General features: G+C 36.9%; 1 protein-coding gene across 2 annotated transcripts in view; it reads left to right on the top strand.

The window, feature by feature from the left end:
- The window catches only part of CPQ (carboxypeptidase Q), a 181048-nt gene that overhangs the window by 63784 nt on the left and 103373 nt on the right, over window positions 1-13891 (top strand). For both annotated transcript variants that reach the window (XM_086742491.1, XM_086742492.1), the window contains exon 4: window positions 3506-3713. In XM_086742491.1, the coding sequence (XP_086598617.1) occupies window positions 3506-3713 (208 nt within the window). The remainder of the gene's footprint in view (window positions 1-3505; window positions 3714-13891) is intronic.

Genomic DNA, 13891 nt, shown 5'->3' on the forward strand with positions numbered 1-13891 from the left:
AGTACCAAAATTCTTTCTCCTGAACCACATCCTCTTTGCCCTGTTTTGAGCCAAACTCAGGACTGCTTCTCTCCATCTTCAACAGTAATTTATTTTCTATTTTATTTAGTTCTTGCTCAGATATTGGCCTATGGCCAGCAGCCTTTCCAGTTTTTCATTATCTCTGTATAAAAGGGGCTTAATTTACTTTACTTAGAATTTTTTTATGTGCTCTTTGACACTATGTTAATTTATTATGTAGATATACTTCACACATGGCGTATTTTTCATGCCTGTAAACTTGAATCAGGTATATCCCAGTATGCTGGATATATACAGGAGTATACAGTACTGTGATACTACTTTGTGCTTTTGTACTAGTAATGCTTAGGGTCCATTTTCTTTTTTTGTAGCAATCGTTTGGACAGTCATCCATTCCCATCAGGGCCCAGTATCATCTGAACAGTTGCTGGCTGTGCATGCCTGTGCCAAAATGTGTTAATTTGGGTAGCTGAGTTTGCCTTGGCAAAATAATAGTGTAAATAGGGATAAATTTTATACCTGCAAAGGTTCATTCATTGGAGGTGTGTAAGCATGCGTGCATCTCAATGGGTTGTCGAAAGCTTTATTCACAGTTGTGGTGGAGTGTTCAGACTGAGCATCCAAAATAAATGTAATTGCTACTTATATTGGAGAACAAATACAGTTTTAGGGATTTCTTTTGTTGAGCATCTGGGAAATAACAAGGGGAGTGAAATCAATACAAGTGGTGATAAAACTTGAGTTATGGCAGTTCAGCATACAGACCATGTTAGGACTAAGACATAATCTTGCCAGAAGACACAGGTGAGTGGATTAATTTAAAAGGAGAAGAAATTGTTTCTGCTTAGTTGTTGGATGTAGGGATTTTTTGGAACATTAATACATGAAATTGTCATATCTGTTTTTTTTTTCCAGTGTGTTGTTTATTTTATGTTCTTTGGAAGATCTCCCAGTTAACATGCTGGGTGTATCTCTAAACACTTAAAGAAATATTAAACATATGCAGCAAATTGTCACAGTTTAAAAGTGGGAGTGAGGGGAGCTTATTTTTTTATATAGAGACAAAGGGAAAGAAAAAAATATATAAGATCTGAACTTGTAAATCTACGTGAGTTTATCCTCAGGGAGGATTATGTGGCGCTAGAGATTCTGAGTAACTTATTTCGAAGGTGAGCTACTGGTCACCCAACCTGCAAAGCTGATGAGGAGAAGGGACACTGGCCTTTGTTCAGCAGTAAACAACTGGGAGCAATAACTTCGTAAACTATTGCCACCTAATAAACAGATCTGTCTACACTCTGAAGCAGCTTCCGTAAGACCTCTGTAACTGATTTTTAGTATTTTGTTTTCAAATAAATGTTTTTACGTATCTACTCTATGGATTATGTTATTGATTACGATGTGAGTTGTTATTGTTGGGAAGGATTTATTCTTCTAAAGAAATAGAACTGAATAATCTCTCCCACTTTACTGAATCTAGATCCTTAGAAAGTGGATTTTACTCTTCCTCCTCACCATATCTCCTCTAGGAATTAAGTGAGGGTTTTCCAGTTTAGAAGACTTAAAAATGCCCCTATTAAAAAAAAAAAAAAAAAGGAAATATATGCCTTATACTGTAAGTAGGCTCAGAGGTGAAGATTTTCACCTGGGGCGATGGGCTTTGGGTGGCCCTGCTTGAGCAGTGGAGTTTGACTAGATGACCTTGAGAGGTCCCTGCTAACCTCAATCTTATTATATGGAAAAATAGTATTAAAATTTGTAACAGTTGCTGTGAAGAATGTCTGTAATTTGGTTTGAAAGCTTCAACTGTAACCCTTCTTCGTAGGGTAACATGTAGGTAAAGATAAGGTTTAGCGTTAGAGATTTCCTTTGGAAACTGTATTCACTGACATTTCACTGATAAAGTCAGAATTTAGTAACTGAGACAAATAGATCATTAGTATATTCCTAAGAACATTGAGGACGCCTCTAATATGACTGAATATTTTACATATATTGAAAATGCCTCTTGAGTAGTGCCTGAAATGTGACAATTACAAAGTAGACCTGAAATAAAGGGTTGCAAATGTGTTATTTCCGTTTACAGATGCAGAGGATGGTCAGTACTGAAGAGCTGCTTATTCAGAGTTTTACCACAGTATTTCAATGCAGAGTTCTAAGCTTATTTTAGGATTAAGGACATGTGTAACAGTTGATTTCCGATCATTATTGCAATATCAGAATGGTTCTCAAGTGTTCATTGAGTCTGTCCTCTTGAAACAAAGAGTATTTATCCCTCTTTTTTTTCCCCATCTGTGAAACAAAGAGTATTTTTATTCCCATTTTACAAGTGGGAAATGAAAGCAATGAATGATTTAATATTGGGAGTATTTGTGAATTTGAACATACATCTAGATCCTTTTTTTTTTTCCCCACATGTGTTTTTTTTCCACTGTATCTGGCTTTATGGACAACTTAACTTAAAAAGCATTGACTTCAGCTGCAGCTGTAATGCTCAGTACTTCTGCAAGTCAGGTCCAAATATGTCAACAGAAGCACCAGAAAAATAAGAAATATGTAAATAATGGCCAAATGTGAAAAAACATTGAAGGAACTTGTCCATTACCTTTTAGCGATGCTGTGATGTCAGAGGTGGAATCTCTTACTACAGTTAGCTCTGCATGCAGGGGTTGTAGGGAAATAATTGCTTTAAATAGACATGAAACTGTCTGCAACTTTCTGAGAGGAAAGAAGTCACTCCATATCACACTGTGAAAGTCAAAGGAAATTTGTGATTATTTTTGTTTTAATTTTTTTCCCTTTTTTATTTCCATAAGACACAGCTATTCCTAAATGGAAGACACTGAAGCCTTACATCTAATGGTGCATACTCTTCTTCTTTCTGTGATTTGTGTTAAATTAATTGTTGTGTAGTTTTTGGTTTTTTTACTTCTCTTTCATCTACAGGTAGTGGATGAAACCTCAGGTGTACTGAGAACAAAGAAATGTGCATTTTTTAAATGGCCTTATTGTCTTATTTTTCCTGAAGTTTCTTGTATTAGTGCTCTTCAAAATAAATCTCCAGTCTGATGTTGAAATAGCTGAAGTAGTGAATTTTAATTTCATTACTTTCACAGAGAAAAAAATACACTTCTTATGAACTGTTCACTTACTGGCTTTTCATTGCTTTTCTTCCTGATAAAGCATTGAAGTGTGGTATCAGAGGATTCCACTGTAATGTCAAAGCATGGCAATGACCTAAATAGAGCTGACGTAGAATAGCTTTCCCAATATGTGGAATGATGACAGTCAGATAGTTTCATTAGTATGAAAACACTTGATATATTTTATAAAAATATTTATTACTATTTTAAAGTAGTAAATATATACTTTTTGAGAGTCTGCTGGGGATGGTAATGAAGGTATTCATTTTAATAATTCTATAATAATGATAATGAATTACAGAGCTAAGTTGTTAACAGTGGTTTTATTTTTCTTTTCGCAGCCCACATACTGGGTGGCAGAATTACCAGCCTGATGTGCCCCATATTCCCACTGCTTGCATCTCTGTGGAAGATGCTGAAATGATGTCACGGATGTCTTTCCGGGGCACTAAGGTTGTTGTGCACCTGAAGATGGGGGCTAAGACCTATCCAGACTCTCCTTCCTTTAACACTGTGGCAGAGATAGTTGGAAGCAAATACCCAGAGCAGGTGAGTGAGAAAATACAAAAAGAAACTTACTTTGTTCCTTAAAAATATGAAAAAAACAAAATCAAAGAACAACCCTTCCTAAGAAGTCCCTCAAATGGGTAACTCTTAGTCACCTGCTCTTCTACATTTCAGACATCTCAGCTTTCAGTCTTTTTCAGGTAGCGGGTTTGAACCACCAGGTTCAGTTCTAGGATACTAGGATATTAGAAAACTTTAAGAATTACTGTGTTCTAAGAACAGGAATTTCAGCTAAACTGTATGCAATTTAACCTCCTCCTTTTTGTTTCCCTGGCTGAAAGCTCAATTTAAATACTACAATCTGCATAGGCTTACAAAGAGGCATGTGTGTAAGCAGAAGTGAAATCCTAGCACTGTAACAAACACAGTTATTGTTTTAAATAACAAGTAGTAAGTTAAGGTTGCCATAATGATTTGTGCTTGGAGTTTGCTTATTGTTCTGTTAATAATCTTCAAGTGGTTTCTTTTTCAGGTAAGTATGCCAGGAAATAAAACTGTTTTGCCTGAGTTTTTTCTCAAATGTAAAAGTGAATGAAGGATGTGAGTTTAACTTTTTTGAAGATGTTTTTTTCTTGTGCAAGTCATTGCTGCATTTAGCCTGCGTTGTATGTGTGTTAGCTTGGAGGAGTAAACCATCTGAGCTAAAAGGTATCTACAAAACCTGTTTTAACACTAATTAATCCTAAATTGTTAGATTCTGTTTTAAGCCTTTTCTTCTTGCTTTCTCTTTTCTTCCAACTTCTTAGCCAAAAATTGTACAAACTGAATTTGTGGTGCTGAAGGATTTGTGCCTGGTATGAGGTCTTCTGTGTCAGCTTACAACATGGAATGATTTTTCTGACAGTATGGCTTATTGTGAAAATGCTGATGCAACCTCAATTACAGCAGCACTAGAAATTGCTGCTGAAGTACATCTACTGAGGCACAGTTCTTTTTTAGACATTGTATTTTTTTAACTTCAGTGGAAAGTAAGTATAACTATCTCTGTCCTTTAAACCAGGCATAGTTCTTAGAAGATTTTATCTTTTCTGAGATGGTAGTTCTGCAGCTCTGTCTTGTGATGTGCAGACATTCTCAGTGTTCGCATGAATGTATGGTTTCATAAGCTTGATCACCGGGCAGGGAAAAAGTAACAACCATCTTGGTTGATCGGTTTATATATTGTCACCTATGAGTTTAGCATCATGAAATACATGTTTACTGAGTTAAAGACAATGCCTCAACTTTTAAATTGGGGTACAGTCACTTTAATTTTATGTCATTTTAATTTTTAACAGTGCTTCTAACCAGCTAATAGGCTGTCTTTCCTGAATTATGTTTGGTGTATTTCAAAATTACAACATTTCAATTCAGATTATAAAGTGTTCAAATGTAATCCTCAAAGATGCATTAAGATGCTTGCATGTACTTGATTTTCTTCTTGCTGTCCTGCTGTTTCTTTAAGTAATGAAATGGATTGGGATCTCTTCACTTCTTACACTAAGAAGCTCGGTTTTTTGAAACACTGGGTAAAGACTTATTTACAAGCCCCCTGCTGATGTTAATGGGACTGGTAGTGGACACACTTTGAAAATGTAACCAAGAAACAGAAAAATAAAACAAGTGAATGTTTAGGTTTTTTAGTACTCAGTTGGAGTAGTACTCATGGAGCCTTAATGGGTTCTTCACCACGCTTATTCCACTGTGTTACTCTGGTAAAAATGGGAACCATCTATCTATTTAGGCAATAAAATACATTGCAGACCCAAACTCTTGCAATGCCTTTTATGCTGAACTGTTTCAAAATGCATTGAAAATCCAGGGGATAGAAAGGTGCCATTTCCGTGTGCCAAAAATTCAACTTAATTTTTGAATTGGAAAAAAAAGCAAATCTGGATCTCTGAGCTCTGGATGAGAAATCAGCAGCGGGTGATATTGCTCTTAGGTCTAAAGCAAAACAGTTTGAAATTAGCCTGAAGTCTGTGAAACATAACTGGTCACAGGTATTACAGCAAATTATAACTTAAAAAAACCCTAGAACTTAATTAAAAGTGAGGGTCGATGTAGGATACTGAAGAAGTCTGATGAGAAGTCATTCATTCCTATATGTAAGTGCATGTTAGGCATGTTTGTGTTCATCTGTGTATTGACCAAAATTTAATATACTGTTTGATTCATAAATAATTCATTAGTTTCTCCTGTGAGATTTTAGCATGTTTGTTAATATAGTCACCAAGAACTGAAATAATATTTGTCTGAAAATTTTATCTGTTACAAGCCGTGTTGAATATTATTACTAAAATTCTTGAAAGGGGAAAATGATTTATTGTTCTTTCTTACTTTTCTTTTTTTTTTTTGCTTTATTTGACCACTTTTACTATGTCTAGGTCAGTGTCTCCCTTTTAAGTAATTTTGTGTGCATTCTTGCATATAGCAACAGAGGGGAAAAAAGTAAAAGTAGAAAATGTTAAGGCAAACAGAAAAAAAAAGTTTAAATATTTCTGACATATCTTTCTAAAAGTTTGCTTTATTTTAGACTTCGTGTTCTTAAAGTCTCATAGTACACGCCTTGTTTTGCTGTTGCAAGAAATGCATAATATAATCAAAATTGATACTCAGAATTGCCAAACTTGCAAACCTTTGTTTAGGCAACTGTGCTTGTCTTTAACACCTTTGTGATTCTAAACACCTTAAAGCAATAAAAGAAATGTAATTACTGCTTTGTGAAGCATCAAGTTCTCAGGAACGCATTAATCTTCAGAAGCAATTATGTGACTTGGGTGCAGATATTCTATTGCTTTTTGAGACAGCTCTGCACCCAAGGCACGCAGGTACTTTTGAAAAGTTAACCCACTGATACTTTAGGTTTCTGTTCTGCTTTATCCTTTCTGTTTGGCCAGCCAGTAGCAGTAAGCAAATGCTTTAGCATCAGTTGCTCCAACTGAGAAAAATGTACTTTGAAACCCACTGTAAGTTGCAACTTTGCACTACTGAGTTTTCAGGTGGTGTAGAAAGCATCTGAATAGAGAAAGGAAATGGGTTTTGTCACGCTGTCAGTAATGTTCAGTGTCTCACCAATGTCTCTGTTCTGTTTATCTTTGTATTATCCCTTCTAAGTTAGGGAAGGGCTGCTATCCCCAGATGGGACCTTTGCTAATGTCAGAGCGGGCATGCCCGTGCATGTTGTGAGCGGAGATATCCACCATCCTTGCTGTCAGTCCCGAGATCCTCGTTTAGTGCCTGCTGAGGCCTGCATCCCTGCAAGTGCCCAAAGGAGGTGAGCCTGCGCCTATAAGATAATGAGTTCAAGACTAAGCTTTTCTTCATATAAACAGATTGGAAGCAGTGGCACCAAACATGCTATGACTTGATGCCCTGGCAGCCTTTCTGAGCTTCGGATCCCATTCTCACGGTGCTTAGGACAGCAGCAAGAGTGGAAAATCTGTGGGTTGTGGCACTTGAGATTTTTAAGCCTGTATGACTGCTGACAGTTGAGCCAGAGTTTGTGAAATGAGAAAGGTGTGGTAGCAGAACCTGCTGAGCTCCAGGTGGGTTAGACATTTGCAGTCCATTCCTGACTTTTGGAGAAGGAGTTTTTGAAGCACACTGTTGAACCTGGGACTATACTTTAGCATCCTATTGTACTGTATTATATACTGGTGAGATGTTTTATTTAAACTGTGTAAGTTGACACTGGAGACTGACTGACTGAGAAATTCTCAAATTAACTAGTGTGGTTTTCATCTGAAATTCAGGCAGAGCTGGCAGTAAAACATGTTTGTCTTCTCATTTTAATACAGATGTAACATGATTGGTCTTAAAGTGCAGAAGCAACTGTTCCCATCTCTGGGGAAATGCTATAAATAGTGGCTGTTTCTTGTTAGTCTGGCTTCAGTGTGCCTAATGTGCCAAACTCAGAACTACAAAATACTTGATTAAGTGAAAAGGTATCAAAAAGGATAAAGATATAACTCTTCTGTAATCCTGACTTTCAGCGTCTTTCCGTACTGTGTATTTCTTGATGTGCAGTGCTGTTTTACTTATCTTACAGTTACTAAGTGATGGGAAAACTGTTTCCTAAGTGCCCTACAAAGTACATAAATTTAATGGTTGCTCATTATTCTGTGATCTCGCATTCTGTAGAGCAGAAACAGAGGAGCTCATAAGTGGCTTTTTGGAATTCTGAAGAGCTGTTCCAGGAATTCACTCTACACAGCTATTTTGCCTCCTGTTTTTATGGAGCGTCGTATCTACAAAATGTACCATTTGAAAAGTAACTCTATTTTGAACACCACAGGCATAAAAGACCATTGAAGAATGTGCTGTAGCTCTGAGCCAAGTTTGGACAGCAGTCCTAGGAACGACCTGAGAAACAGAGATGCTAGGGTCATAGACTGTGAAGTTCTTTACCAGTCCGTGATTGATGTAACAGAACCTGTTCTACAAAGGAAATAGCAGCTTATTTACTTTTTCATTCTTCTTCCTTTCCCTGTTTCAAAAATCAACCCTCTCTCGGAATTTGTGATACTGGGCAAAGCTCCAGGGAACAAGAGAACATAAAAATTGTCCAGGCTTCTGAGCCTGTTAGGCATTCATGCACATAAGGGAAGAAATTATTTGTAGACCAAAAAAAAAAACCCAGCCCCAAGAAAAAAAAAAAAAGACTTCTCTGAAGATGTGTAATACTCAGTACAATGTTGTTTTATGGCCTGGCATGAGTTCTACATATGTTAACAAAATGTCTATCCATTAGCCCTTTGATGTGGCTTCCAGATATCCCTATGCTCAAACTAAATCATGCATACAATAGAGCTTTGAGTAAAAATGTTTTAAGAGCCTGGTGCCATCATGTTATGGCTCCATTATCACATTTTCTCCACGTGGATTGTTTTGCTACTCATTCCAAAATGTTGAAGGGTTTCTAAGTGCAGTTCTGTGAGCCTCTGTCCTGTGACTGTAAGCTGATGCCTGCCACTGCTAGAATTTAAAAGAATGTAAGAGATGATTGTGGAGATTGGATTTTGAGAGTGCCAGCCCATTACTTCATGATAGCAAACTGATGGGAAAGAAGAAAGAGAAATGGTGAAAAGAAACAAGAGAAAGGCTGAAGAAAGAACATTAGCGTTCTTAGAAAATGTTTTATTTTCTTTGAAGATTTTGTATCAATATTTGCTGAAAGGAGTAGTACCCTCTGTCTCTGTGTTTGTTTTATTAGTAACAGGTCCTTGTACTATTAATTGAGGGAGTTGGGTTTATACTGTGCCTTGTGGGACTGGCAATTCTGCCATCATTTATTCTTAAACAGGTCTTGTAGTGACAAAACCAGTCAAATTAGTATGAAACTGATATGTAGAAAAATTTTTCTTTGTAACTTGACCATTTAATTTTTTTTTTTTTAACTGTCAGAAGGCCTACCAAATTTTAGGTCTAAAGTGCATGCTAAATTTTGTGACAGAGCTCAGCAAATCTTCTAAAACTTGAATTGCCCATTTAAAAACCCAAGAGCTGACTGAAAGCATTTAATTCTACTGGGAAGAACTTGGCAATAATTTGCCTTCTGACTCTGAATGACCAATATGTCCTAAAGTAGGCGTATTTTTTGGAAACCTCAGTATCTTGCTATGCAACAAATACATCTTGTAAGTGATTTGTACATGTGTGGTTGATGTCATTAAGGGGCAACAGTTAAAATGCATTGCACTATTTAGACTCTGTGTCTGAAATATTTGTGGAACAAATGAATGTGTATATGTGGAAGATAGACTCAAAACAGCTTACATCTTAAAAAAAAAAATAGTTTTCCTGGTGTAATTTTGCTGGAAGGCATCAGATCAGGTTCACCAGTGTGATGTAACTTTTGTAATATTCAGATGTTTTAAAAATTACTTAGACCATATCTATAAATGAGCAGCTGAGAGTGGAAGAGAAGGCTGGGATGGTACCAGTGTCTGCTGATCTTGGAGATGCGTGAAGTTGCTGTGTCTCTCAGCTTGGTGATGCCAGAGCAGAACCAAGGGATGTGCTCCACTGGGTACAAGCAAGCCAGTAGCTTTTTGAAAGGGTCCTCCTCTTGCCAGCTGAGGCGCAGTAGCCATCAGTGCATATGAGCTATTGCAATATGGAGGAAAAATGTTAAAGCTTTAGTTGCCATTGACTCTTGGTCAGGGAGCAGGACCTTCTTAAAGTGTGCTAACAACTCGCTGACAGGCAGCTGGTGATGTTACTGCAGCACCAGGGTGACAGTGACAAGGGATGAGGACATCTAGGTGTCCTTCCTCACTAGAGTCAAGTAAAGTTTGGAGGACTGAGTGCTGTTGTCACCCTGCCATACATGTTCCATTTGGATTCTCTTAATGTAAGCTCAGACAGAGTGCTTTCTACCTTTCACCCAAGCTTGGGCATAGATATCACCATATACATGTCAGCTGGCTGCCCACCCCAGCCTTTTTCTCTTTTTGAATCCAGTCTAGCATCAGCCCAAAGCTGCTTGCTAGACCTTTGTTCTGTGCACTACTGTTTAGAACATTTGGTTGAATTTTAACTTCTCTGCTTCTTAAACTGCAGCCAACTAAACTGTGAGACTAGAAGTTAAAACCAAACATTTAGGGTGCTTGCTCAATTGGCCAGCAAATTTATCTGAGCATGCAATTTTGTAGTCCTTTTGATGATGTGAGAATAAGCAGATACACTGTAATATTTTTTTCTTCCCTCCCATTCCTTTGTCTTTACTCCCACACAGCAGTTTAAAGAATTACTGTGGGATTTTTTTCAGTAATAATTTACAAATACACATAAGGTTTACAGAATGGTTGTGAAAGCTTTTTTTTTTTCTCCACATTGAAAAAGTTATCTTCCAACATTACACTGGCTCCTTCTTGCATTCTAATACAGAAGAGTATCTAAAGGTTAGCCCTGGGTTTGGCAGATGTGGTACTTGCCTGAGGCATGAAGTAAGAAACTATTGACGAGGAAGGAGGAAAGAAACTGTATCGTAATTTTCATTATGAATAAGTAGGTGCCAGAAATGCTGATGCCAATTGTGAAGGATTAGTTTAAAACTATTCACTACAGAAGTGGTCAAATAGCTGTAGTTGTATGTTTGTATTTGTTGGACGCAGACTGTATGCTTGATCTTGTACAGAAGGAGGACTAGCGAAATAGTTCTTGTTTTAGTGAGTCTGTAGTCCAGAAGATGACTACTGTGCTAAAAAATACATCTTTTCCATGCAAATCTAATGGAAAACTGTGTATCTAAGAGTGTGTGAGTTGGACATAGAAGGCTGTTTGACACAGATTCAGAGGTTCCCACACATGGGACCAATGTGGAGGAAGATCTGGCAGTGAGATTTTAGATGGTGGATGGAGCTAACATTGTTAATGGAGTGGAGGGCAAATGCTAAAAGCAGGAAAATCTAAAATGATCAGGTTGAGGCTGAAGTGAAAGGGGGAAAATACTTCGTCTACTCAGTCACACTCTAATACTGACAGTAGTAGAGGTGTTATGCTAGCAAACGTGGTTGCAGCAGCTGAGAAAGATAGTTACTGAAGGATGTAGCAGAGTATCTAGCAGAGTTTGTAGTTTTGGTGGGCAGAGAGACAGTATTCTTGAGAAACACTGAACCAGCTGCAGAATTGTGAGTAGACTTGTTAGAGTTTCATGCATTGTGTTGCTGCTCTGTGAGAACAAGGAGTGGGGAGAGACGGTGAAAACAATAAGTTGACCACAGTTGGCATGGGCTTTAAGAGAATTAGTCTGAAGACCTTGGTTTTCTTCATTGGTACATGCTTCAAAACATTGATATAATTAATTCTTGGGGGTTTTCTACCATTGTTAGATAGTTTGTTTTTTTTGTTTTTTTTTATACAGTTTCATCAGCCTAGGAGGAGTCCCCTAGGTTTCTGGGACCTTGCAAAAGGCCTTGAACTTTGCCACTGTAGCTTTATTGTAAATGTAGTCACGGTGATGCAAAAGTATTTATTATGGTTTGGCAAAGCAAAATACACCATAAAGCACATTACACCAGTAAAATTTGTCTAAAATGATTGTTAATGAAATGTTAAAGATCTTGTGAAGCTGGCAGGCATAAATCTTAATTAAATCAAAGAATGAGTTTTGTCCATAGAGTTTGTCAAGTATTTCATTACTTATACCGACAATATATCATGATGTAATATGTAATTTATCCAGAATGTCATTGTGCACAAATGTAATTCTAATTCATTGTAACAGGTAAATAGAAATTTTGGACAAATTCCTGATTTACATGGTTGACTCTCTTCAATAGTACCTGTCAGGAAAGTAAACCCGTTTATATGTTTAGGAATGAGATCTCATTTCTTCTTTATTGAAGTTGCAAAGAACAAAAAGGGCATGTTACAGAGTCTTTAAAAGAAAATGCATTTTGTACTTCAGCTTCTGTAGGTTTGCTTCTTTATACGTGCTGAAAAGTATTTCCTCACAGTCTGCATTTGCTTTTCCCTCTAGTTTTTCTTCTGTCATTTATTCCATAGACTGGTTTACAAATGTGAACAAAATAAACTAAAATGTAAATTCTTTTGGTAGTTAGATAGTCCCTTGACATCTGATTTCTATCACAGTGTTTGAATTTACAACCATCTTTGTGAAATGTTACTCTCAAGAACAGTGCACAATGTCCTGCTATAAATTACTCTGAAAAAAACCCCTATGTCCCACTTCAGCTAATCGTACATACATTATCCTATACAGGGTGGAGAAAGGAATAATATGATTTAAGATGAAATAGTCTGTAAACCATACTACTTTAGAAATTGCACCAAATCAGTATTTTTTCCTAGAGTGCAAATAAGCAAACAGAAGTAGGATTTTCCTTGTATTTTAAATATTTCAACGTGGCAGGAAACAATATTAGTGCTATCTCAGTACTTCTGTATCACTTCAAATTATGGGATTTTTTTTTTTTAATTGTGTGTCCAGTCTAATGATCGTTTTTCTTAGTTTCTGCTTTCAGTGATGTCAACTGGACAAATTTTTTTTTTTTTATCTCCTCTGTGTGCCAAGTTTACTGTGCTGCTTGTGGGAGAAGATATTCAATGAAATAATATGCCTTCACTGTAATGGAATTTGTTGCTGTAAGCTATATATATAAGTATGATTGTTTTAGGACACCTTCTGTGGCGTGCTGCTCGGCAGGGTAGAGCATATTCTACTGTTTCGAATGGGAAATGTCTATCATGCGGCTTCTTGCCAGGAGAGGGATTGCCGAGCTCTAAAATGTGATGTCCTCCCTCCTCTTCTTTCTCTGTTCAAACAGTCATGAAGAGAACCTGAGATCACATTATTCTTTCTGAAGGAAAGGAAAAACAAGATCTTGAACTGTTGACAAGTATGCTCCTCTCTGTCTTATCTTACAAGCAGATACTACAGCTTGTGGTCTGTTCTGCTTGTATGATTTTGTTTCTTGGCATTGTAAACCTGAAGTCAGGAGTGTCTTGGATTTATGTTCTCCACTTCTGCCTGAAGTCCACTGACCTCTGTTTATATGCTGAAGTGCTCCAGGGATCTGTTCACTTAGCTGGAATTAATGTTCAGATGATACTTTATTTGACTGTCTCTTAACTTGTTCTACAAGTTGTTCTGCAAGTCTTTCTGGAAGACTGCAGCTGTTATTCTGTGCATATAAATAGGCTATAGTTAATAAGCCTATTTATAGCAAGCCCAAGTCTGACGATTTTTTTTCTCAGTCATTAGAGTTTCGAACCTTGAAATAAGTTCGACAAAATAATTACATTGCACCCTTATCCGCTAAGTATGGTGCATTTAGCTTTTCATTATTAGTTTGGTAGTTTAATTTAAAGTTGCCTAGACAAATTTAAATGCTGAATTTCAGGAAAGAGATACAGTGAAGTATAAAGACATAAATAAGCCAACATTGATAGATTGGTTAAATTGCAACAAAATTGGTAAGGATGATATTCTAGATGATATGAAAATATATAAGGTTTGTATTCTTTTATCTGTGGGCTTTGTTACACACTCGATTTCCTGCTAGAGATCAACGTAGCAGCCCTCCTTGCCCCTGCAAAATACCCAGTATTTTCAGAATGCTTGAGATTATTCGTTGCAGAAAGTCAGCAAGGGCTAACTCTCAAATTACTTCCATTTTCGTTTATCTGTAACAGGTTTTTCTGTGAATTAAGAA

The sequence above is a fragment of the Chlamydotis macqueenii genome, chromosome 2 (genome assembly GCF_036417535.1).
Source record: "Chlamydotis macqueenii isolate bChlMac1 chromosome 2, bChlMac1.mat, whole genome shotgun sequence".
In the NCBI taxonomy this organism is placed as follows: domain Eukaryota; kingdom Metazoa; phylum Chordata; class Aves; order Otidiformes; family Otididae; genus Chlamydotis; species Chlamydotis macqueenii.